Source organism: Pempheris klunzingeri, chromosome 17, assembly GCF_042242105.1.
Source record: "Pempheris klunzingeri isolate RE-2024b chromosome 17, fPemKlu1.hap1, whole genome shotgun sequence".
Taxonomy (NCBI): domain Eukaryota; kingdom Metazoa; phylum Chordata; class Actinopteri; order Acropomatiformes; family Pempheridae; genus Pempheris; species Pempheris klunzingeri.
Genome location: NC_092028.1, coordinates 4,883,029 through 4,910,388, shown reverse-complemented (window position 1 = coordinate 4,910,388; position 27,360 = coordinate 4,883,029). Strand labels below are relative to the sequence as shown.

Below are 27,360 nucleotides of genomic sequence, written 5' to 3'. Positions count from 1 at the left end.
CCCAGCATGCATTGTGTCCTGTGACTGTATTTCTGTAGATAAGTCGTGGTTGTTTTTCCCTGACAATCATGAAAGCGGTGCTGACCGTGAAGAAGGTTCTCCAGGTCCTGTCCTACCAGTGTGAGGCAAGTTAAAATGGACCTACACTTCATATTCTGTATTCAGCATGTGTAGAAATAGAAAATGAGGTTTAATAAACAGTCTGTATATGTTTTGGAAGTACTAACTGATAAGATGCATTCATTTAACATGTTTAAGGTAGTGGGGGTTCAAGCTGTTTTACAGCGTGAGAGTACTGTTACATTTTCTTGTTCTTAAAGTGATTCAGTTTTTTGAATACAACACATCACTTTGTCTTACAAGAAATACTTAAAAGCAGACCAAAGCTCCGTCGATGCCTTAACAGAGGAGATTTTAGCAGATATCACTGTTTCCTCTGATCTCCTTGTATGTAAACCAGGGGCACATCCTCAACTCTCACCTTTTCTTGCAATTTTGGGAAACAAGCAGAAGGATGAGGAGAGGAGGCAACGTAAAAGACGAAGAGGGAGGAAAGGAGGAGGTCAGAGGGGGCACAGCTAGAGGCGGAGAGAGAGGAGGAGACAGAGGGGGAGGGAGGGGAGACTGCAGTGTTTTGGTCTCCTGCAGTTCTCTCTTTTGACCCTTAGATGTCTCCATGCACCACACTGCAGTGAAAAAGATCCAAGAACGGATGCAGAAACTGCACTGCACACAGGAGAGTGTGTGTGTGAGAGAGGGCAAGAGAGACATCCAGGTACAGACTATCTCTCCCTTATTGGAGCAACAATGCAGTTTTATGCCCTTGATCTTCCCTCTGTCACTGACGTAATAGGTCACTTTCTTTCCCTTGGTTGATTAAAGGAATGGTTCAATATTTTGGGAAAATTAAACATGCACTTTCTTTCTGAGAGAATGATGAGGAGATGGATATGAGTCTCATGTCTGTGTGTTAGGTACAGAGCTGGAGTCAGGGCATGGTTAGCCTAGCTTAGCATAAAGACTGGAAGCAGGGGGAAACAGCTAGCCTGGCTCCAAGCCAAGCCAAAGCAAAAAGCTCTCTAATTAACATGATGTCTGTCTTTTGTTTAATTCTTTACAGAAACCGAAATGTTAAAAACACAACTGACATTTTGCTAAGCCACACCTCCCTTAGTTACTGTTGCTATGGCTATCAAGCTTTACATTGTCACACAGAACAAATGCAGTTGATGACAAGTAAGTCTCCATCCACCTGTTTTCATGGGCATTCTCAAATTGTGCATAAAGAAATTCAGAAAAAGTCAAAATATTGCAAAAACGTTTTATGCTTGGCTGATGTGGAAGAGTTGGTGCGTGATTAAAAACAAAATGCAAATGAGTGCACTGGAAATAGACTTGTGAATAAATCCTGAGGTGTATGACGCATTTGACTAAAATGTCCTCATAAGATGAAAACATCAGATCTATTTGAAGCGAGACTGTAATGTTGTTCAAATTAATACTTCAGCAAAATGAAATGCTACATTTCTGTCACATTTGTGGCCCCATTTTAATGCTGTTGTTTCATTTTGTCCTCACCCTCTGCAGTGGTTCAATGGCCCCTGACTGCAGAACTAGAATCACCAACTCTTTATCTCAATGAACCAACTCCTAATATTCACATAACTGTAGTGGAAACACATTAACTTGGTTGCAGACTCTCTGGAAATGTAGCTGGAAACTTGATCAGTGGTCATGGCTGCAGATTTTTAGTTATTTTTGGAACAATGGGCTCTTATTTGATAAGGAGGTAGACAAAAGCCGCTCATATCCAGCCTTTGACTTTGCTGTCTAAACTGTTACTGGTGGATTTTATCAGCTGTAGCTAGCTAACTTAACTAATGTTAGCATCATGCCTTTTTGTCTCCATATGAAGGTTTAAAAAGAGGTCTAAAATAAGCACTTGAGGGCACATAAGCACTTGAGTCAGCATCCTCAGCAGCTGATGGTCAATACAGAGATAGAGATATCAGAGGAAGACGATATCACTGTTCTTGTATTACAATGTAGAGTTAGCTATCAGACTTATTTCATGAGCCCGTGCGGCTTAGTTTCTATATTTGTTAGTATCTTCAAACAATATATTTCACTTGTAACCTAACACAAGAGAAGAACTTCAGATTCAGAATACTTAATTTGTCCCCGAGGGGCAATTTAGAAGGGCATGACACAAACCAACATTCACAGTACAGCGGACATTCCCAGACTTGTCTGAAAGTATTTGGTGCTTTGGGGAGGGGGTTAGCAGACATCCAGTTTGTGGCTTTAGGGGAGCCAGACACAGTGACTCTGCAGTGCTTTCCAGAGTCTGGCACTCTGTGCAGCCCACAGTCCGGCCCGAGGTGCTGCTTCCAGTCTTTATGCTAAGCTAGGCTAGCCACGTCCTGACTCCACTTCTGTGCTTAACACAGGCATGAGACTGACTCTGATCTGATCTGTATTTGCCAAAGTATTCCTTTAAAATAAGTATTGGCCTGTCTTTCTCTCTCTCTGTTAACACATCTCGCTCTACCAGGCTCTGTAATTAGAAAAGCAGCTCTCTCTCTCTCTCTCTCTCTCTCTCTCTCTCTCTCTCTATCTCCCTCATTGTGAATGCTGTACCAACAGTGTGCTTGTGCTTTCTGCTTGCTGCACTGTTCCCATCTTCTACCCAGAACAGACACACACTATATTACTGTTTTTTATTTCACAAAGTCAGCACACCGACCAATTTGTCACTGTCTTTTTCTCCCATCTATCTCGCCCGTCTCTCTTCACGTATTCCCTGTGTTTTTCATATTGACTGTATTTGCATGACCATCATTAAGCACAGTACTACCAAAGCAGGTTGGTCATGGTTTACACTGTTTGTATAATCAATGTAAGAAAGTAAAGAACAAGTGGTTTGCACATTACTACCTCACATACCCTATACAACACCATATATGCAATTCAGCGTACTCTATAGTAGATTATACCACAGTGTGATGTCAATCAATCAATCAATCAATCAATCAATCAATCTTTATTTACATAGCGCCAATTCATAACAGCGTTATCTTAAGACACTTTCCATAAAGAGCAGGTCTAGACCAAACTCTTTAATTAAGAGAGAGACCCAAGATATTGGGGAAGAACTCCCCTTTAACGGGAAGAAACCTCGAACAGAACCAGGCTCAGAGGGGGGGCGGCTGTCTGTCGGGGTCCATGTTGGGTGGAGGTTGGACAGAGAGAGAGAGAGACTACTATAGAGCTGACAATAGGAATATGACTAATAATATGATAACATTGAAATATATGAATAATAATAAAAAGATAGAGGAAGTGCTTTTGCTTAACATATTTCATCGTGGATAAGCCACCTCTGTGCTGGTCAACGCCCACTGTCATCCTGGAGAGACCAGTCTTAGTGCATTCAGACCAGAACTGCCCTAGATGCTGAAAATGTTGCACCATAGTCTCAGAATTCATCCAGAACTTTCGAAAATGCCCCTTGGTAGTGGTAGTTGTCTTCTACCACAAAGGTTTAATGTCCACAGGTCTGTAGCTTTGAGTGTTTATTAAAGAATCTTATATTTTCTAACACATCTGTCTACGGGAAACCCCATTCTCTGAGCAATTTCATAAACGTCCTCGAGTGATGTCACTTGAGTCAGCGTTGGTTGAGTCTGAAGACTACAAAAATGTAAAACAGGCTACTCTGCTACTAGCATGACACCAGAATCACTGACCAGGCTGTTGGTGATTGAGTTGCACTGTGGGAAATGCAGGTTTTGATGTAAAATATAAAAGGCAATATGTCGGGTACTGCTGCATCGATTTTGATCTTTTTCAACTGTCAATAGTGTGTCAGTCAGTGTTACAGTAGAGCAAAGTGGAGTACACTTTTAACAAAGTAGATATAAGAACCCAAACCGTAATGTCTAACCATAACAAAGTACCATTTGTATCTGAACCTAACCAAACTGTAACCACAGAGGTGTCTGAAAATGCTTACACGGGTTGTTCTAGGTAATAAAATTAATGTATCTTATCACACACTCCCTGTGTATTGGTGCAATGTCAAAACAAACACAGCTCCCTCCAGGTTGACTTTGTCTCATCCCGTCCACATGCGTTCTTTGTGTGCACGTGTCTCCTCTATCGCTCACATTCTGCAAAGAGCTTTGTAGCTCCTTAGTCAGCATGTAAACTTAATTAACTGAGTGCGTGTATTGGTGTGTGTGTGTTTACATGTGCTAATGCACTGTCATCTGTGTGAGGGTTTGTGAATATGTCTGTGTTTGTGAAAGTGTGTGTGTGTGTGTGTGTGTGTGTGTGTGTGTGTGAGGTTCCTTGTGTGTGAAGGAGAGAGTACATGCATTCATGTATGTTAGCGTGTGGCTGCTTATGAGAACAAACAGCCATGACCGACCCATCAGTCACTTCCAGAGGAGAAAGCAGAAGAGGACATGTGGCACAGGTTCACATTCTATGGTGCAACCGTTTTCATTTAGTTGTAGTCTCGCTCAGCCACTCAAACCAAGCTACGTTTTTATTTTGATTTGGGCATTTTTGCCTTCATTAGGTTGCGGACAGCGTAGGAGTAGACAGGAAATGTGGGTGTAGAGAGAGAGGGGTATGACATATGACACGTTCCCCTGCCGGAGTAGAACCAGGACTCTGCTGCTGTTTGGCACATCAGAGAAAACTACTGTTAGAACTACAGTGAAGGTCCATAGGAGGTGTACTACTATACTATACTATAGTATACTATACTATACTATACTATACTATACTATACTATACTATACTATGATATTTTGTGCTTTCAGTTCAAAGTTGCTAGCAGGTGTGTTCTCATCTGTTTGTGTGCTGCAGTCATGTAGGATCTATTCTGAACCAGCTCCAGAGACCCCTGGAGCTTTCGATATTTATAAAAGTATTTTTAAGTCATCAGATGAATAGCCTTCATTCTTAAGTTTATGAGTAGGAGTGAAAATGAAGCTACAATGTAATATACAAATATGTCTACCCACAGTGCACTCCCTCGAGCACTAAATGGGCCTATAGCAGGTCTTCAGAGTGTCTTAGCTGCATCATCACAGCTTCACACACACCATGCTGTGATGAAGAGCACCAACCATTTATGTGTGCCACTTATTTATAATCCTTGGAATGACAGCAAAAGTGACGCCATTCATGTATACAGTCATGTGTAATACCCTTCCTCCCCTCGAAGCTGACGGGGACACATGGAGGAGGGCGAGCTGTGTTGGCACGGTCCGCGGTGCTGAGAGTGGACTTGCCCCCCCCCCCGCCCTCAGTACAGGACTGATGAGGAAAGCTCCCAGGACTCTCTGCTCGGCCTGTTTGGCTCGTCTGCTTTCAGCACCACGGACAGCGCCGGCTCAGCACGTCTGCTGCACGGTGCTCCAAACCAAGACAAATGTCCTGTGCAGAGGTGATTGGTCACAAACAAAACAAAGAGACAAAAAAACAGTTTTTTTTTTTTAACCAATTTAACAAATTATCAGTTCATTTGTTGTTTTTCTACACTCAGTTGCACGTTCATTAGCTTTGTCTAGCTTCCACCAATGCAGTCTTATACAGCAGTCCTGCAGTAAATCCTCGTTCATGGGACGTCTGATGTTCAGTTTGTGTTAAAGATGTGTTGATTCAGCTGCAGTATCATTTTGGAGAATGTAGATTGCGCTGCCACTGAACAGGTGTTTCTACTATTTTGTCACATCAATGAGGGTTGACTATATTTCTCTCTATAATGCAAATGCCAAGCATACTATAATGTTATAGAAGATTTAGAGAGTTGGTATAATAATTCAGGATGTAAGAGAAAAAGGTTTACACATCATTACATTTTATAGACTATACTTTTTTATCTATTCTATCTGATTTTTTATATACATAGAAAGAGTGTGGACACAACATATGCAGGTATAAGCTGGACCTTTAGTTAGTTTTTTTCAGTTCATTGAATTATTTATTTATTTCATTATAGCCAATTTATTTATGCATGTTGCAATCATTTATTTTTATACATTTATTACCATCATGTTTTGTTTCATTCATCACTGTATTTTCTCTTCCTTTTTCTCTCTGTACGACCAAATCTAGAGGACAGAAGAAGGGAAAAAGAAGCAGAGGGGGAGGAAGAGAAGGAGTGCCGATGGAGAGAAAAGCTGCTGAAGGGAAAGGAGAGCAGAGATGAAGAGATTGAGATATGCAGTAGGAGAGAGTCAGAGGGCCACAGAGTTCAGCTGATCCTCACATCCGATGGTATGTTCTAATGGAGGGCATGATGAGGAAGAGGAGGAGAGAAGAGTCTCCCAATGCAGAGGGGAATGAGGGGTGGGACACTGGGAGGAAGAGGGGTAGGAAGGTGAGAGAAGACAGATAGATGAGAGAGAGAGTGGAGGGAGGAGGGTATGAGATAGAGTGAGGTAGGGATAAAAAGGGAGACTGCTTTCACTGCAGCAAAAAAACAGACATTGCAGTGTCAGTATATATGAATAAATGTACAAATATATATTTATATACAGTATATCCTTGCACGTTTTTAGAAACTATGAAAACCTGACAGTGCATTTTCAGTTTGTCAGATAGGGGGAGTTTCAGGAGGTTGAAGGTCATTGAACTAAGCATGTGCTCATTCAAAAGGAAAAACTGTGATAAAGGCCAGAACCAAGGAGGAGCTTTTCACAGACAGTGGCGATGTGTTGACTTTATGGCTCCCCTCTGGCCATCCATATTGGAAAACCACTCTGGGTCAGTCCAAACGTCCATCTTCTGGACCCACAGACAGGACCCTGACACACTTGGCTCACACACACCGTGATGTGTTCACCATCATCATCAAGTATGCAAGGCCACTGGGCTGCAGGACAAAGTGTGCTGCAAGACAGTTTTTGGAACTATGCTCATATGCTTTGATGTTGAGATTTAGACTACCGTCATCAGCCAGTTAGCTTAGCTCAAAACCTGGAAAACAGGTGGAAGCAGCTAGCATGGCTCTGTCCAACAGAATCCACGTCCCAGCAGCTCTAAAGCTCACTGTTTAGCACGTTACATCCAGTTAACCAGCAGAGACTCTAGAAAGTGGGTGCTCACAGCACGGAGTCCTCCATTAAACCACAATGTGAAATGTTGCCCTGTCCCCAGGAAACACATGAGATTGTGCCGCCTTGTCACTTAGAAACGTGATACACTAAATTATTCGTGCAGTATAACAATAATGATATTGGGAGGTTTATTTTGACAGGTTTATGTAAAAGCAAATCACTGTGGTTATGAAGTAATGAGGTAATAAACTAAATGTGTTCTGTCTCAGGCTTAAGTCACAATATCTTTTTTTTAATATGAACCATTTTTCAGAATGAAAATAGGGCCACAGTTTTTCCAACATTAACCCTAAGCATCACCACAGAAAAGCTTCAGTTTGCAGCAAGTAGCTTTTGTATTGTAGGAATGGATGTTATGATACACCAATGAAATATGTTGTCAGGTAACGGTTTACAGATAAAGTACGCCCAATATTATTGTTTTCAGTCTTGTTATATATGCATGTTAGTTAATAGCATGCCCTAATCATGTTGGTACAAAAAATGTGATCCAATCAGCTTTGCATTCCTCTCAAGACATATTTACTTTTGAAAACAAGGAGCATATAAAGAGAATGAGAAGGAGATTGGATTGGATTGGGTGTTTATGTCCTCACTCCATGCAGAACTTTCAGTCAGACCATGCATGTTTAGGGTGTTCCACTGTTTGTGTGCGTGTGTGTGTGTGTGCGCACGTGTGTGTGTGTGCGTGTGTGTGTGTGTGTGTGTGTGTGTGTGAGAGAGACGTTGTAGTGGACCCTTTACAGCAGAGCACAGTGCTGCAGACTGTCTCAACCGACCAACACAGCACATTAGCTCTGCACTAGTGAGAGAGAGAGGACAAGCAGTAGAGATGATAAGGAGAGGTGGAGAGAGAAATGGAGAGAATACACCATGTGAGAGAAAAAGAGAGAGAAAATGGGAGAGCACTAATGATCTGATGGTCTGCAGTCTTTTCTCCCCATTTTGTGGAGCTCAGCAAATACTCGTTCTGCTTCTGGTCTCTCTCTCTCTCCCTCTCTCTCTCCAACCCCACCCCCCCTCCCTCTCCCTCTCCCTCTCTCTCTCTCTCCCTCTCTCTCTCTCTCCCTCTCTCTCTGCCTCTCTATCTCTCTCTCACTGGTGGTGAAGGGACAATCTTGGAAAGGAAAAGAGAGAGAGAGGGAATGGGCGGTGGGCGTGAAACACTCTATCATATCCCTCCTGCTCCGCTCTAATTGAGCCAAGTGTTTTAGTAGATTGAAAGACGGTGTGGAGGAAGGGAGTGATGCAGCATTGAGAGAGAGAGAGAGAGAGAGAGAGAGAGAGAGAGAGGGGGGACAAATGAGAGCTTTGGTAAAGGAGACTCATTTTCATGCAGGACACTAAACCAAAGCCTAAATAGTGTTGAGCTAGTGGCACTCAGAGTATTTCAGTTATTTTGAGACCTTTCACATGTATGTTTACTGACCACATACAGTATATACAGTTCATGTATGTTTTTATCACCTATGTTATTAAAATAACTGCTGACACGTAATGTAATAATCAATTATTTAACTGTCAGAAAGGAAGCGTTTTACAGACTGAGCATCATTAAGTAAAGTTTAATGTTAATATGTCTTGACTCAGGAAAAATATACCCACCCATTTTCTGTGCCTACTCATAGATTCCAGGTCTTGGTTGCACCAGCTCTTCATAAATCCATCTCTTTTCTCTCAGTAACCACTAACTAGTTTCAAACTAATACTAATAAATACCTAAAAAGTTGTCCAATTAATTTATGTTTGCTTATATGGAGAAACTGTGTTTCACAGTTACAGTGGGTGCAACATCTAATCTCAATGGAACAGCTAGTTTGCGTGGTGCATGGTGGACATTTACTGGCTGCTTATTGCGTGTGAACTTCACTGCCTTTTCTGACTCAATGCACAAATCCAGTGTTTTCTGAACAGCAAATTATCTTTAGCCAATCACATCAGCATAGATTGAGGGATGTTGTTTAATGTGATCATGTAGCGTTACATCCATAGATATATACGCTGCATACTGTAAGTTATATACAGTACATATATCTATGGTGTTACATGCATCTGCACATCCATCTCAACCTGGCGCCTGGTAGGTACACCAGGGTCATGATAATTCTCCTGTCGTGCATCATTATGCATGTTTGACTTATGAATGCCTGCTAAGTTAGTAGTGTGGCTTTTAACACTAGCATTAGCTAACAAGTTAGCGATGTAATGCTAGCAGACAACCTTGAGAACTAGCTAGCCGTAATATGAAGCATTTGGCTGTGCATCAGAAATACGTACTTCTTTTTTACATTACACATGATATTTTTGTGTGAATCGATAAGTATTTTTGTGGAGAGAGTCATTAATATATAAATTACAAAATATATTTGTGAATTCTTCTGTGCATATGAAGACCCATGTGATTCCGTAGTTTGCTGCACATTATAATACATTTTCATATTGACTATAAAACATTTCTTTCGTGTGGTTTACAAAAGGTGCTCATTTAGATATTTGTAGACAGTTAAATATAAAAAGTTACTACAACTCGAAATGACTCATTTCACCAGCAGAATTCGATTCGTACTGTCCAATGACATTTGTAAAGTCTGCAATAGCTGTACAATTAAATCATTTTAATCCCATTCAAACTAGCGGCGGGCTAGCAGGCTCGGCAGGCCATAGATGCTAGTTTTCATGCTCTATGGGCCCAGTGATGTGGAACATCTGGATACTTTTAAAACTGGGAAGTCAAACTTTTTTGGCTTTATGCCCCACTGACCAACTTTAATGGAAATGAACGGACCCCCGCCTCCAACGCTGTATCCAGCTGTCTTTATACATCCATGGCTTCACCGCCACAGACAGCTGACAATAAGAGCTGCTAAGATCGATCAGTAATGGGAAACTGGGCTGTGAGACAAGTTTGGTGTAGTGGCCACAGATGGTCTTATGATGCCCACTGGCTTGACCTTTTCTCTGTAAAGGAAAAACCCATAAAGCAATCAATGTATTTTTCTGCATCACAATTTGAAACAATTGTTTGTATTATCAAAATATGAGACCAGTATTTGTCCAGTAAAGATTTTTTAAAAAGTCTTGAAAAGCTGTATCAGCAAATCTTTTTAGTATCTTTCAGCACGGCCAGTGGCTCCCAATGACCTCACTGTGCTTCAAGCAAAATCCACAAATCTCCATAACTGTCAAAGCCATGGTTAAACATGCTGGATCATGCCCGGGTGTTGGTAATCTGCTAATTATAAGTATCCACAAGTAGAAGAGAAAAAACAACCAATCAAATTATATGCCAAAGCAAAATTCAAACCAAAATACATGCAAAGAAAAAATACTGCGCAGTAAATAACAACATGCATTACAGAATACTCACAATCAATAAACACACATATAATAATAACGAGACGATTAAGTGAACAACCTTTACTGAAATGAATGGTGTGCCCAACATGGAGTTCCATGTTTACAGAGTGTTATGTGGTAATTAATTGCACATTTGTTTGGTAATACAGTTCCAAAGGGACATATTAAAGCTCCAGAATACTTCAGACCACAGTGTTCTTCAAACTTAGCGTCCACAGTTTGAGTTTGTCCTTCTCTGTTTCAGCATGACGATGCCCCTGTGCACAAAGACAGCTCCATGAAGAAATGGGGGACTAGCCTGTACAGAACCATGACCTCAACCTCATCCAACACCTCTGGTAAGAACTGGAACACTGACTGTGAGCCCGAGCTGATCACCAGCATTAGGTCTGCTAATGCTCTGGTGTCCCTGTGGGGGAAAATCCCTGCAGCCATGCTCAACATGAAACCGGCATAGTGGAGGCTGTTGGTTTAGTTCAACAATGGTGTGGTACTTTCAGCCATGTCTTTGACCATTTTCTCTCTATTTGATCACTTGAAAGGAGAAACGTTTGAGTCTCTCTCTGCTTCTCAGCTCAGTTTATTTTTTCGCAGTTCACTCCAAGGCTGCAGCAATGGATCAGAGAGCCAAAAGAGCAGAATGTAAAGACATTTTCTCAGCAGCAGCCACAGCTTTAACCATAATATCATCAAATGATCCAATAATATGAATTCAATCAGTCAGTCAATCGGGCAGTCAGTCATTCAACTGCAAACCTATTGATTCATAAAATCCGCATCCCACACATTCTCTATCTGGAATATTCACACACTCCCTCTCACACACTCCCCTCTCTCTCTCTCTCTCTCTCTCCCTCTCACACGCGCACACACACACATGCAGACTCCTCCTTCCTCTCCTCCTCTCCTCTTCTCCTCCTCCTTCTCCTCCTCCTCTCAGTTGGCCCTGTGACTCCTTGCTGGGACGGTATAACAGTACCTACAGAGCGGGACCGCCGGTGGATGGGGACGGGCAATAGCCGCAGCAGCAGCAGCAGTCGGGCGCACCGACCGAAGCATGCTCCAGCGCAGCCATGACTTGCTCGGCGTCAGATAGCGAGAAGATCGTGATCAACTGCGGCGGGATCCGACACGAGACCTACCGGAGCACCCTGAAGACGCTGCCGGGGACGCGCTTGTCTTGGCTGACCGAGCCCGACGCATACAGCAACTTCGACTACGACCCCAAGTCCGACGAGTTCTTCTTCGACCGCCATCCGGCCACCTTCGCCTTCATCCTCAACTACTACCGCACCGGCAAGCTCCACTGCCCCAACGATGTGTGCGGACCGCTCTTCGAGGAGGAGCTCGCCTTCTGGGGCATCGATGAGACGGACGTGGAGGCGTGCTGCTGGATGAACTACCGGCAGCATCGCGACGCTGAGGAAGCCCTGGACAGCTTCGAGCAACCCGAGCCGGACGCACCTGAGGATGACCCGGCGCTCACCGGCGGGGCGGACGGCGACCTGAAGCGGCTGTGCATGCAGGAGGACGGCCGCAGGGCGACGTGGTGGGAGCTGTGGCAGCCCTGGATGTGGGCGCTGTTCGAAGACCCTTACTCCTCTAAATACGCCCGGGTGAGTGTCCGGACAAGTGTCCGTTCTGTTGGACTGTACTCAACCATCTTTTCTTCCTTTTCATTTTTTGGTGCTTATGCCTTTCATCTTAGTGAAGTTCTTTCTTTCGTTCTTCGACGCGCAGTCACATACCCACGTTTGGCACAGTTTTGGCCACTGCGCATTGTTGCGCGTAAAGTTATCCAATAAACAGTTTTTGGGGCAATGAGACGATGTCGGATTCACTGCAGTGTTTTTCAACGGGTAGACGAAAAAGATAGATAGATAGATAGATAGATAGATAGATAGATAGATAGATAGATAGATAGATAGAGTTTAATTCATGTATATGCGTCAGTCTTCTGCCACTGTTCCATTCCTCCACCGCTTTTTTCGTTCTCTCCTCATTTCCATGCATTACATTCCGCTCATCACTCTGCTCCTCTCCTCTCCTCTCCTCTCCTCTCCTGTCCTCCACTTACAGTCACACTCTGTCGCTGCTCTCTCCTTTTAATCTCTCACAATGATATGTTTGTGTGAAGATTTTTCCACTACTGATGTCCAGTGATCTGTGTGCATGACTCCATCCTTCTCTCCTTCTGCCTCTGTCTCCAGTGTCTACAAAATACAGAACACTTCACTTTCATGTTTTATTTAGGCATGACCCTAATTTGGGATCCAGCACTCTCCACTATCAGTCCACATTTGGTGGTAATTGTGCTACAGACCAATAATCGTAACATAACGTAATCACTAAGTAACTCCTGGAGGTGAAAACCAAAGGTGAGCAGGTGGTCCCGCCTTCATTCATCTGCTCTTTTTTATCAAACATGTTACTGATGAAACCAAAGTGAAATCCTGTAAGCAGCAGCCACCTCACGATTCATCCAATAGGTGGCTGGGCTTGTTATGTTTGTGTGTGTAGGTCAGCACATGCACATGAATGCATTACTGTTTACGCATGAGTATGTGTGTGTGTGTGTGTGTGTGTGTGTGTGTGTGTGTGTGTGTGTGTGTGTGCGTGCATCTCACACATTCTACAGCTCTTCCTCCTGCATTCATCAGAAGCGGTTGATATTAGTTTGCGTCTCGGCTTTTTGTTTGACTTTGCTGATGAACAAACATCCGTTTGTCATCAGTTTAGAGCACAAACCTAATGGATCAAATACCGTTGTGAGCCTCTCCATATTATAGATAACATACATACATATTTATACCTGGTTTGTGTTTGGCTTGGTAGACTCTGCACCACTTTACAGTACAGACGTATGTAACAGTATCCTGATGGCAACACGAGGAAAAGCTTGTCTTGAATGTCTTGAAAGATCCAATAAGGTAAAAAATATTGTGTACAGGTCTGGTTTTTGCACCACCCAGTAGCCCAAGCAGCTCCGTTTCTACTAGAAAATTCTGCTGCTCACAAATTATGTCCAGTAAAAATACGGGACATAGCGTACCCTTCATGTTGCAGGAGTAAAGGTGAGGAGGAAAGGGAAGTGAGTGGGCATGTAGCACATCCAGAGGTCATGGGGGAGACTGGAGTTTGTGTCCCGTAGAATAAAAAAACAATGCAAAGGGTACGGATATCCTTGATTTCTGCCCGTCTTCTCCGAGAATATTTAAAACAAGAGATGTGGAGGAGGGTGGGGGCGAGGTGTGCAGAATTGTCAGGGAGTATGCTACAGCACGGGGGAGTCAGACGGACAAAGGACAGAGACAGATTGACACACTGACCAATGGCTGGAAGATCACAGGCATTTAACAGTTTGAGCTTTTCGTCAAATCCGTGGCTCCTGGACCCAAGGCTGTCTCTGTAGGACCATAAAGGTCCACGGTAGGACAGGAGATGTCAGGAAATGGTACAAAGCCAAGTTCTCCTTAGCTTAGCTGATGATAAAGTAATTAGTCACCTAAGGTCATTTTCAGTTTTCACTTCCACTATTTAGGTATAGCTATCCTGACGACAGTAGGACTGGCCACCAAGTAGTTCTGAAACTTTTCCAGTCAAACAATAGCTGCATTCAATCCTTTCATACCTAGATCTGAAAATCTTTTTTATTTGTATGGTTTTGCTTGCAGCCCATCACCACAAGCATTCTTTGATTAAATGTGATGTGTGAGTGGCCCACTACAGCAGCAGCTACAACCCATACAGTCTGTGGTGGTGAAGTAGAGTGCGGTGAGACAGAGCTGGCAGTTCAACGTGCCGAGAAGCCACCAAGATGTTCAGAAGTATGGCTGTACTACATGCCATCTGATAAAAATAGATGCAAAAAGTGCAGAAGGATTTTTTCAGAAAAAAAATTGGAATATAAGTAACAGATGAAGCAAGGAGAGGAAATATCGAATGAAGTACTTTATTTGTATTGGTATCACTCTAAGGGTGTTTGTACTGGTATAGTAATTTTTAAACAATGCCCAGCCCTAAATGAGAGCCATGGTAGTCTCTGTGGAATAGAGAGAATAAGCTAGTGCTGTGCTGTTCAGACTTGGCACAGCAGCTGCTCCCACAGATACGGGGTCAACAAAGAAAATATAACTCAGTGTTTGGCTGTATCGTCACAGTTGAGGAGGACCACACAATCCAGCTTAATTTACCTTTTGACTCCAAGGAGAAGTGTACAAGTTCATTTTTGAGAAGCATAACAAATATGTCTGTTGGTGGCAAAAATCGCTGCTGCTCAAAGACGTAACACGCTCACTCCAGTATTTTCCCCTCTCCCATTTCCAGTCACTCACTGTTTCAGTCCTTGCTTTGTTCCTCTCATCTCTTTTCCCTTCTTCACTTCTGACTTTCATCCCTTTCCTCTCCCTGTGCGGTCAGTCCTCCACCTCTCATCCGTGTCTCACTCTGCCTCCTCTGCTTAATTGTCTCTAAAAATCTATGGCAGAGCCACAGGCCAGTGCTGACCTGGATCATTGTCAACTGAGGTGTATTTTCTGTGGACTCTGCCATACGCATGGAGACAGCATATTGACTCAGTCGTTCTCTGTGACTTAGGATGGACGCACATACACACACACACACACACACCAGCACACACAGTCTGACGTGTGCACATGTGCTATAGGGAGGCATTGATACACACCAGCCAATGCACTAAGTTCAGTTGTTCTGGTTCTTTTTTGATAATTCTAACAATAGTTAAACATGGAAATTACACTTGCGTGTCACAATAATTCAGAAACTGTGAGCCATCATGTGACTCCCAACCTGTACCCTGAGCGCCAAACAAGCTTATGGTTCATCCAACTTCTGTAGGGAGGTGGGCTTGTGAAGAGAAACCATCTATGTCCAATACTAACGTTTAGCGGAAAGTAAGCATGTGGATGGACACAGTTTGTGTGCTGTGAGAGACCTGCAATTGACTCTTTTTTACATTTTTATCAACCATAACCATGACCTTTCTGTAACATAGTGTATTTGCCACGCACAAGTATTGTAGAAAGCCAGATTGTTAAAGAAATGGATGTGAAAAAAGACATTGGTAATGTAATCTGGGTGTCCATGGGACGCAGCTTCACTGTCCTCTAGCTGCCCTGTAGCTCTGTCTCGTCTCTGCCACGGTTCCAAGGTGCACTGTGAGCATTTGTCAAGTAGCGAACCTTCAAGCCTTCAGCATTTTGTTCATTTTTATATGGTCTTCGAAATGCCTCTTATGGAAAGACTGTCTTTATAGTGCCCTCACACCTCTAAGCATTATTTTATGTGAGAACAGCTTATTAATGAGCAAAATGTACAGGGAAAAAATGCAGGTTCCTCATTGAGTGTTTCCTTCCTCATACAGCAAGTGAGGAGCCACAACTGACTGCCTGCTGAGTTTATTTCTCAAACGTTCTCAGCAGGTCTTTGCGCAGCTGTGCAGCTGGGGAGTCTGTGTAGGTCTGTGAGGTATGTCAGCTCATCACAAGGGAGGCACTATTGAGAGAGGATGTGAACCACCAAATGATAGTAAAAGAATAAGAGAAAGGGAAGATCTACCAGTAAGTCTGGATGTTTAAGTGAGATTCCACAGTGTGCAGCTCTCCCTTGATGTTGCTGCCTCTGGTATTTAGGTTGCTACGACCAAAAACTTCCTTGAACAGCTTTCTCATGCATTAAACTCGACCAGTCAGAAAATGAAATGGCAGCCAAACAAGCGATCGAAGAACTGAAGGGGGGTGATATTAAAAAAAGACAAATTGAACACAAGGGTGGTGCCATGGTGGGAGGGTTGAGGGAGCATCAGTGTGACAGCTGAGGTGACTTTGAAAGTGTTGCAGTCAATAGTTTCGGTGCCAGCACGTTGACATAAAGATAGGTTGGGTGGGAGGGGGGGGCAGCGCAGCAGCAGCACTCAGGTGGGCCGAGGTCAGGCGTCGGGCTCGGTTTTAGCTGATTAGCTTGGTGGAGAATTTCTCGGCAGAAGAAGGCAGAAGTCGGATGTTAGAAGAAAGCGAAGGAAAATGAGTGACAGGATCACTGGTTCAATTCATCCATCTGTCCATTAAGTGTATGCAACATCCTTGTGAAGATAGCAGGGTTTTCCATTTCCTCCTGTCTTTCTTTTTGTCCTCCTTCTCTTCTGTTCTTCAGTCAGTGCAGCCCCCCCGTTCCATTTCTTCCCGTCATCACCAGTGACAGCTCGTGCTGCTTTATTACCACGATTTCAGAGCTGAGTGCTGGATTGCTTATTATCGCTATTCAGTCCCCCCAACCCCCTCCGTGTCCTCTCCCTTCACCCCTCCCTCCCCCCTGTACTCCCCCCCTCCCCTCGTTCTCTCCAGCTCTCTGCTTGTGCTATAGCGTAACACTGCAGTCCCTGTAGTAGCTGACTGCGCTCTAGTCTGCTGCAGAGAAGGAGGGAGAGAGACACAGAGAGAGGGGAGGGGGGTGACGGGATGGGAGGTGTTTTTGGTGAAGGGGGTGGTGAAATGAATTCAGAGTAAGAAGAAGAAGACGAAGAAGAAGAAGAAGGAGAACAGGATGGGGGGTCGCTTTCTGCACCCCCCCATTTTCGTTCCTGCTGCCCCTCTTTTTTTTTTGCTGAGCTCGGCAGGCTGGGACGCTTGTATCCATTTATTGATCGGGGCAGTACGTCTCAGCTCGCCTCATTCAGGTGGATGTCTCAGCTGAATGGTGCTCCTTTGTAAGCAAAACCTTTCCACACACACATCCCTCTCTCGCTCTCTCTGCCTCTCTCCATCCTTTCACACAGCGGGGTGTGATGGCGATTCCCAGCCCCTCAAGGAGAGAAACAAAACCAGCACCATGGCAAACACGCATATGCGTACAAAAATACAGACTGTAGTGCAACTGTGGGACCGATAATGTCATTTTGACTTCATCTCCGAGGCTATTACACACGTGACTTATTTGGGTTTATCATTATTATGCCGTGATATCATGCTGGAGTGTAATAATTGAGGTCCTGCAGTTAAAATCGCAGCCTTGAATAGCTGCCACACTGGTACGCAGGAAATAAGCTGAGCTCTGTTCTGTTAACATATAGCCACTGATGTAGCTTGTTTCACATAAAATAATCCAAAGAAAAATCCTGGCTTGCTAAAAACATACCAAACCCACAGTTCAGTTTCATTACATTCATTGCAATGAATATCAAAGAGATTATTCTGCAGATATCAGCATTTAAAATGCACCAGTGGTGGATGTGCTATGCAACAAGGGACAATATGTGGCCAGCTAAAGCTGCACTTATCAATATGTTTTAACAATGGATTCAATTGATATGTGTAATGGTGAAGGTGTAATTCATAGTCACCAACCCACGGAGAATTCTCAGCGGTTCTCCTCAGTGCCTTTTCATTAACCTCCTTTCCAGCGGCAGCAGGCAGCTGTTTTCTACTACCTGTCTAGCACCAAACAACAGACAGACACGGTTAGCGATGAGCTGGTGAACATTACATTTAGTAGTTAAAGAGCCAGATATTTTTGTCCGGAGCTGGTATGGAGACCAGACCAACAGTGCTGGTTGAACAGTTGAAATAGTTCTCTGAATGGATAAAATAGCTAGATACAGTTATATGCAAGTGGTAGTTTTACAAACATGACCCTCACCAAACAGACCTAATCAATTATATGAAAACATTTTGTAACAACATCCACTTACATATTTAATGGTGTTAAATTCCATCCTCTTTAAAATCAATTGAAATGAACACATTTGGAACATGATGGATGATGTGACTCATGTGACAGAGCAGTGGCGGTACATCAACATGACTCTGTGCTCAACACATGCAGAAAGCACGGATTTCTTCTCAGTCTTGAGAGACAAAAGCAAAGCAAAATATGTTGAACTATTCCTTTAAGAGCTGAGGTGAGACAGATGGTCAGTGGGTGGAAACTGGCCCTATTTATTAACAGGTTCACCCAAAAAGAATGACTTAGCCAGCATTATTTATGGAGCAGGTACATTGCTTGTGACCTGCAGTGTGGAGTATGGTGCTAGACGGGCAAGATCTCAATACCTCTGCAGCAAAACAATGATATGTAAGGACACACGCTTGCTGTTTTTAAAATCTTTTTCTCCCTCGACATTTTTCAGTGTCTTTCCTCCAGTCTTTAAAACCTTTAGCACCGCTCTCTCTCCCCCTCCCTCTCTTGTGGTTTCGTTGCACTATAGGCAATATATCCACCAGGGTTCCCCTTCCCCCTCTGTGCTTTTCAGGATAATGCTGCGACAGAATTTCTTTTCTCTATGTGTCGCCCATCGCAGGAGCGAGAGAGAGAGAGAGACAGAGAGAGAGAAAGAGAGAGAGAGAGAGAGAGAGGATGTAAGAGGAGAGGACGCAGAGAGAGGAAGAGGGACACCATACTATATTTGATGACATGTCAAGAAATAAAGCGTTTAACCTCTGAGTGATCTCTACTGTCCTCTTGCCTCACAGGGGTCAATAACACAGTCAACGAACACACACACACACACACACACATATACGCATACTGGCTAAATGCAGAGACACACATACTTGCTCAAAAGCAGCTAATTGAGCATAGAAAATGACATGTGCAATAAGCCCCTGGCCTCGCACAACCTAATACACTCTCACATGCAGCAGATTAGTGTGTGTGTGTGTGTGTGTGTGCGTGTCTGTGTGTGTGTGTCTGTGAGGGAGGTGAGAAATGCAGCTGATCTCCTTCTACCTTTGCTGGCTGGATTTGAGCACTCTGTGTTTACACTCTAAAGAGCAGAGAGAGGAGAAAGCCACATGGACCTGCTGAGATTGCAACAAGAACGCTTCCTGAAACTAATTCCCACATGCTCACAGTATGTCCAGACAACATGCACATATTTCAACATACGCAGGTTTGTTTCCCTTTAAACGATAATTCTGTCATTCGTCTTTATTTTTTAAATAATCTGAACAAATCCCACTAAGTGCATGACTTCAGCAACCCTATCACCAGAACATAGCAAGCTTTTGGACTTTTTTTTGGACTTTTTGGGCTTTTGGAAACCCAGAATTACGTTAATGCCAACATTAAAAAAATTCTTTACTTTCTGCACTATCTGTGCGTAGGCTTAGACATGGTTTGGTAAAGATCATGGCTATGGTAAACAACGTATGGTTACGATATGGTTACAGTTGGGCACCTGAACCACTTTGTCCAGGGTTATTACAATTAGAATATTAGATTTGGAGGTAAATCTTTAGTAGCAGTGTGTGCAGTATTCATCTGGGAACTTCTGGGAAACCATTTAGCAGCTATGCTATATGAAACATTACAATTATTCTAGGTAGTAATTTTGGCATATTTCATTTAGGCAACTAACACAATTTGGTCAGAGAAAGATCAGGACTAAAAGATGACAGGTTGGTGTTGGATGCTTTGTGCGCCACCCACCACAGCCTTCCCTTTATGAGTTTCTATGTCATGTAGATTCCCACTCTCTCCTCTCTGTCCTAAGCCCCTCCCACCACATGAGCACCAATGCAGCGCTTCATATGTGCAGCTTCAGTCAGCTCGGTCGTGATTGTGTTCCCAATGCTGTTATACTGTATTGTGGCAATTCTATGAGAATTCACCCTGTGCTCTAACATTAGCAAGCTACATAAACCTGGACTAGGATTAGCTACAGCCACACACTTTAGGCTAAAGTTATCGTTAGCAGAAGACTAAATTATTAGCAACATTGAACATAGCCACTGATTGCTTGCTTTCATGGTAAATCTATGTACATAACCCATGAATTTATTATAAAAGGTCTTATCCATCCGTGGCACAGCCTAACAAACCACTGCAATGCATTTAGATATTACAGGAAAATGAAGTTATCAGCTTCATCGCAAATATTTCTCCATTTATGTAACTCTCCGCCAATGTTGACCCATGTTTTATTGCATTTGATGTCAGACTGTCTTTTAGACTCTCTTCTAGATAAGCACATATTCCTTTCTCTGGGTTGTCTTGTAGTGTAGACAGTTGTTGCGAGTGCTGGAATAGCAACTTTTTCTGCAGGATTTTTCACCACTGAATCAGATTTTCATTGACGTCTGAAGGGAAGTGCACATACATTTGCATTTGTAAAAGAGCCAATAGGAACGCCTTCTCTCTTAAAGGTCCCGCAGCTATGTGTGCTAAGCTGTCTCCTCGCAGCCGTATAACCGCTAATATTACCATATGCTCTGCTTAAGATTCCTCTTATCAAATAACAATAACTCCCAGCAACACATCAGTCACATGCACATGCCGGGACATGTGCATGGTAATACACACTTTGATTTGTGATGGCTGAGCAGCTGCTTAATGCTCTCCAACAGAAAGGACCTGCCACCAACAACAGCATCCCCAAACATCAGCTCTGTTAGAGCAAAGCGAAATCTCCTGTTCACACTCACGTTTTCTTCTGTAAGATGACACACAAGGCACTTATTAGCTCACAGTACTTTGAGCACTGATACAGCTGCTATCTTGAACAAAATGTGGGGGAGACAGCATAGCAGAATAAATAGTCAAAATGTTGGCTTAAGGCCTCAGTGTGCTTCAGCTGCAGTAGTTTGTAGATGTGTTGTCTGACCATGTCTGTGTTGGCGTTCCTGTCTGTTTTGAATGGCCACATTTGTCTGCTGACATAGCCTCCTTATTCAGACTCTACGCTTCAAAGCAATTATGGAGCCACCACTGTACACAGAAGAACTCACCAAGGTGCAAAGAATGAAGAAAGACCCGTGGAGAAGTTCAGAACCTGCCTACCTTTACACCTGGCCAATCACTGCATAAAGTGGCCATGATTGTCAGATTGCCAGAAAGAGATGAGTCTCACAATGTAAACAGAAATATGAATTTAAATATGAAAAACCAAGTCAATAGTTTAACTCCCAATTATAGGACATATTATTATTATCTAAATATTTTCCAGATTTCAAAATTTGTACTAAATATATCATCTGCAGTATGAATGTATAATAATGTTATATTAGTACCTCAAAATAATGACTTGTATGTCAGTGTTTGCATCTTTTATCCAAACTTTATCAAGCTATAATATTGTCAGCAATGCGAGCTGCGTGGCTCCAGAGATGGCAGTGTTGGTCGGTCGACAATGGTATCTCAGGTCACAGTGTAAAACACTGTTGCCGATAAAGTTGGAATAAAATGTTTAAATGTTTAAATAAATAAAGTGTATATCCTCTCAACTTTATTGATCAAACTCTTCCAAACATATCACAGTAAAACTTAAACCACAATTAACCTTTGCAAACTGTGTATTCAGGCTTTAACAAAATTGGGGGTATTGAACAATTATTCCAACTTTATGGGCAACAGTGTATATCCAGCAGTTTGATTTATGATCAAATACTTGCGGAACTAAAGACATTCCCATCAGCCCCAGCTCTATTTTGTGTTCAGTGCTAATTATTAAATATTAGCATGGTAACACGCCAAACTAAGAATGTGATCATGGTTGACATAATACCTACGTGCAATCAGCATGTTAGCGATTTCATTGTGATCATGTTAACATGCTAACATTAGTACAGCTTCACTGGGTTGCAGGCATGACTTAGTGATTCCTAACTTCACATGTTCTTTGTTATTTTATTTTTTGAGCAGGAAATTGTATCTATTGTACTGTACAAGACAACACACTCTAAGTACACTCAAAATAAAAGGGTCCCTGTGGGATTCCCCTCAAGGCAACACAATTGCAACATAAAGAAATTGGAGACATCCTAGAGCACCTGTTTGAAGAACTTTTGTGTTCATTTGGAAGTACAGTTGATGAAAATATAGCTGTTCCCCAGATTGAGACACCTTGATAACAGATTGAACTTCTTCAAAACACCCACTAGGTAATGCTGGTTCTGTTTAGAGGTGTGTAATGGGTGTCACTGGATCCTGGATGAATGCCTGAGTTTTACAGTGCTCACAGTGCAAGAATCCTGCCAGTGTGCTGAGCCACTGAGCTGGTCTCTGCTGAGAGATGGTGTAGGTTTCAGCTAACAGAGCTGTCCTATGAAAAATGAAATGCTTTACATGTGCTGTTTGTCCCCCTGTGGTGCTATCCAGCGCTGAAGTGGCTAATGTGGGTCGTTGGCATCAAGTAGTGACACGAAAATAGAAGCACTGCTGGAGGTGAAGAAGTGCTGAATCAACTTTAGAATGCAATCTTAATTTGGATATGCTTGTTTTGCCGGCAGTTGTTTGTTGGCACTCTGAAATGGTGAAGCAGCTGCTGAAGCAGAAACTGTCCAGCACTGAGGTGCTGAAATAGTGTACAGATGACAGTTTCATTTTCGATTTGAGATGCTTCAGCACAGTCCCCCCCCCCCCCCCCCCCCCCACTTCTAACTGACGCAAGTCACATAAGTGTGATGAGGTGGACTCTGCCAAGCCCAAGGATGGATTATCCCAGAAAGCCAAGGGCCCCAGAGACCTGAGTTCCACAGGGAGACAATTAGTTTGTGATAATATGAAATATTTAAATTAGATTCATACTACGAATGAGAAAAGCTTAGTATTAAATGTAAGATGAGAGCCTTAAGGTGGCCCTGTCTTGAAGAGGAGCTCTGTGTCAACCTTTACTTATAAGACTATTATTCTTTCAGCTGATGACTTCCATGTGGAGTATTCCTAATTTAATGATGAGCTGTTGTGAGTAGCAAAAAGGGTCAAAACAGGTGCAGAACCACCCCTCAGACAGACACTCTTGGCCTTCTCTCAGTCAGCTTCATGAGGTCGTCACCCTGAATGGTTTTCATTTAACACGTGTGCCTTCTCAAGAATTAATTTGAGGAACTTTTTGACTCCTTGATGTGTTTGAGACCATCAGTTGTGTTGTTGTGCAGAGGTAAGGTTGGTCCACAGTTCTATACAGTGAATAACCCTGTTTGACTGCTGTTCTAATCATATCATGGCAGGAACCACTCAACTAAGTAAAGAGAAACACTCAGTCAATCCGGAAAATTTCAAGAGCTTTGAATGTATCCTCCAATACAGTCGTGAAAATCAAATGCAACAATGAAACTGGCTGTTCCCCAGGGAAGGAAGACCAAGAGTTAGCTCTGCTGCAGAGGATACGTTCATTAGAGTTACCAGCCTCAGAAACTTGACAAATGAACAGCACCTCAGATTAGAGTCCACATAAATGCTTCAGCGTTCAAGTAGCAGACACATCTCAACATCAGCTGTTCTGAGGAGACTGTGTGTATCAGGCCTTCATGGTCGAACTGCTGCAAAGAAGCCACCACTGAGGAAGAACAAGAAAAAGAAGAGAATTTCTTGGGTCAAGAAACACAAGGAATGGACATTAGACCAGTGGACTTTGGTCTGACGAGTCCAAATTTGAGATTTTTGGTTCCACTGTGTCTTCTTGTCTTTGTGAGACACAGAAAAGGTGAGCGAATGGTTTCTACATGTGTGGTTCCCACCAGGAAGCATGGAGGAGGAGCTGTAATGGTGTGTGTGTGTGTAGGGGGGCTTTGCTGGTGACACTGTTGATGATTTACTTAAAATTCAAGCCACACTTAATCAACATGGCCACCACATCATTCTGCAGCACCATGCCATCAAATCCACTTTGCACTTAGTGGGACCATCATTTGTTGTTTAACACAACAGCGATCCCAAACACACCTCCAGGCTGTGTGAGGGCCTGTTAGATGACCTGGCCTCCACAATCATCCAACCTAAACCCAATTAAGATTGTTTGGAATGAGTTGGACTGCGGAGTGAAAGAAAAGTCCAAAAAGTCCTCAGCACCTCTGGGAACTCCTTCAAGACTGTTGGAAAACCATTGAAGATGATGACCCCATGAAGCTGATTTTAGGAAGAGGGTGCAAAGTTGTCATCAAAGTAAAAGGTGGCTGCTTTGAAGAATCTAAAATATAAAACATATCGTGGTTTGTGTAATACTTTTTTGTTTACTACATAATTCCATATGTGTTCTTTAATATTGTCTTCAATATTAATCTTCAATGTAAAAATCATTGAACGAGAGGGTTTGTCCAAACTTGTGACTGGTACTGTATGGTATTGTTATCGTGCTGATAATGGAAATATACATTTGTACCATAAATGTACTGTGTGAATCATTATAGCGCAGGTAAAATCACCCACCCTTGGTCTTTACATTATTTGAATTTCTTTTAGACTTCGAGGTAAATGCAAAGACTCTAGGAACTAGCCTCACACGCAGTTCAAGTCTTAACTTCAAAAGTTCTTCCACACCTGTTGTCTCTTTGCAGCCAGGTGAAGTATAATCAGTGCACTAAGAGGAAAGTCCAGCAGTATTGCTAAACTTCGGCACAGTCCAGTAGACATGGAGAAAGAAAGCTGGTTAACAGCTGAACATGGACCACAGCTGTAACATCTGTTGTCAAAGTGCACATCACAGGTTTATGTATCAGTGTAGGTGTCTCTCTCTCTCTCTCTGTCACACGCACACACAAAGTACACTTACATTACACACTGCGGTCAGCGTGACTTTATTTATTCATGGCAAACATGACATTTGAAGAGCTCTGTCAGGGGACATATTGACCTGAGGAAACCTTTAGCAGTCGTTTGACCAAACCAACAGTATCGCTTTAACACACAGTACACAGCCTTTGGCCATACACACCACATCCCAGAATTACAAGCCATAGATAGGACAGCTTTCACTCCAACCCACAGTGCCATTAAAAATATGATAAAGGCATTTTCTTAATGGTAAATGATGGACTGACACAGAGCGAGTTTGCTGACTTCTGGAGAGACACATGAAACTCATTTCTGCATTTTTAAAAAAAATATTCTTTTACAAATGGAGTAGTTTAGATATTTTTATTTGTTTTGCCTTGAGAAGCTGTGTAAGCTGAATTTAATTGGTGTAATCTTAGGATTTACCAAACAATTCCTCCTTAGGGGGATCGGGTGAAGCAATAGTGCCACAGCCTGGGAACAGACATAAAAATAAGGCTTTTAAACTTGCTAAATGAATGTACATCCTCAAATGCACCAAACACAGATGTACCCTCAGCTTCTCTCTGAGTCTTCCTCCTCAAGTAGCCAAAAACCCATTAGAGGATCCCTTTCTCCCTCCTATCCCTCCTCCTCTACTCCTTTCTTCCCCTCTAAATATAGCCTTCTTTCACTGTCATTTCGACACACACACCTCGTCCCTCTGGTGGGGGTGGAGGTGTTACAGTGCCTCTGATGCACGCTCATGGAGATGAGCTCCTGGTGCAGTCTCACACACACAAACACACACACACAGCGCGCCTCTGCACGAGGAGGAACACCCTGCGGCAGTGTTGATGGTGGCGCTCTGCGGGGGGCGCTGTAGCAAACAGCAGTCATACAGGAGCTGTCAGTGCCGCAGGGTTTTAACGCCACTTCAAAGAAAACCATATTTCTTTTTTAAGGAATTAGGAATTTAATTTCAAAACAAGATACTCATCACTTCAAAAATTATTTTTAATACAAAATGTAAGAACAAAACCAAAGTGCTGTCTTAAACACTATTAGATTTAAAGCTGCGATCAGTATTTTTATATTAACAATGGAAATATGAAAGGTTGCTTTTAGTGACAAATCTACACAGAATTATCACCAACTCTGCACCTCCCACACCTCCTCCTCTAGCGAGCTTTGTAGCATCTCACGGACTCATTGCTTTGGTTCTACGACCAGCCACTTTATTGTTATGGTTCAGTCTCAGTGCTCTCATCAACCTTGTTTCCAGCGGCAGCAGCAGCAGGCAGCTCTTTTCAGAGAAAAAGCTCTGTTAAAACCGTTATACCTGCTTAGCACCAAACAGCAGACAGGCACGGTGAGAGACTAGCTGGTGAGCATAGCAAAGCATTTTTATCGTGAAGAAACAGATATTTTCCTCAGGAGTTGGTGGAGACCAAACCAGAGCTCAAAGAGAGCGAATATTGGATTTCGATTCATAAATGCTAATGTCACTCTGTGTCTGCTGGATGTGTGAAACAGGCAATTGTATGCTAACTTGTTTGCCATACAAGGTATATGTCAAATGCGTGCAATTGTTAGTCATTGAGTTTTGTCCCCAGTGGCCAAAAAATGGACCTTAAGTAATGGTGCAGTTACCTCAAAAATTACACTGTATTTTTTTCCCTTCTCCCAATTAATTAGCTAAAAGATTCGAAAAGCTTTTGGATTTTGCTCTGTTAGATGGGTCATTTAGGCAACAAAACTTTTGAAAAACTGACCCTTATTTTATAATTTTCTGTTACATACTTACGAAAAACAGGTAATGACCATGGAATAATTTGATTCGTCCAGCTCAGGCATCAATGGTACACTTTTTACGAGATGTTTTATTTGTTGTGTCCTATGTTTGGCGAAACCCTGTTACCAATACACAGGAACCTGGAAAAAGTATATTCTAACATCGAAACGTAAAAAAAGACACATTCACATTGAATACTCGTTTAATTTTGATAAGACTTGACCCATATTAATTCCCATATTAAGTCTATCTTGTCCAACTTTTCAATAATCACACGTTTTTTGTTATTGTTTTTTTTTTTTTACTAATTATACATATAATCATTCAGACTATAATATGGTAACACAGTTTAAATTGAAACAGTAACAGGGTGGCACAAAGTAACAGGTTTGTATGTACACATTACTTTTGTTTCATTTATTTTCAATGAAGAATCAACAGGGTGAGTACTTTTTTCGCTGGGCACGCTGCTCTTTCACACTGTGGTCTTGTCTTTTCCTCTTCCCTGTTTCTACATTTTTCCTCCACTTCTCTCTCTCTTTCTTTAAGTGTTCCTGTCTCCTCTGTTCATCAGCATCACATCTGGCA

The 27,360-nt window shown here is 42.6% G+C and overlaps 1 protein-coding gene across 1 annotated transcript in view; it reads left to right on the top strand.

The window, feature by feature from the left end:
* The first annotated feature begins 11,566 nt into the window (after nucleotides 1-11,566).
* LOC139216715 (voltage-gated potassium channel KCNC1-like) overlaps nucleotides 11,567-27,360 on the top strand; it is a 57,626-nt gene continuing 41,832 nt past the window's right edge. The window contains exon 1 of the mRNA XM_070847928.1: nucleotides 11,567-12,109. Coding sequence (XP_070704029.1) covers nucleotides 11,567-12,109 — 543 coding nt within the window. The remainder of the gene's footprint in view (nucleotides 12,110-27,360) is intronic.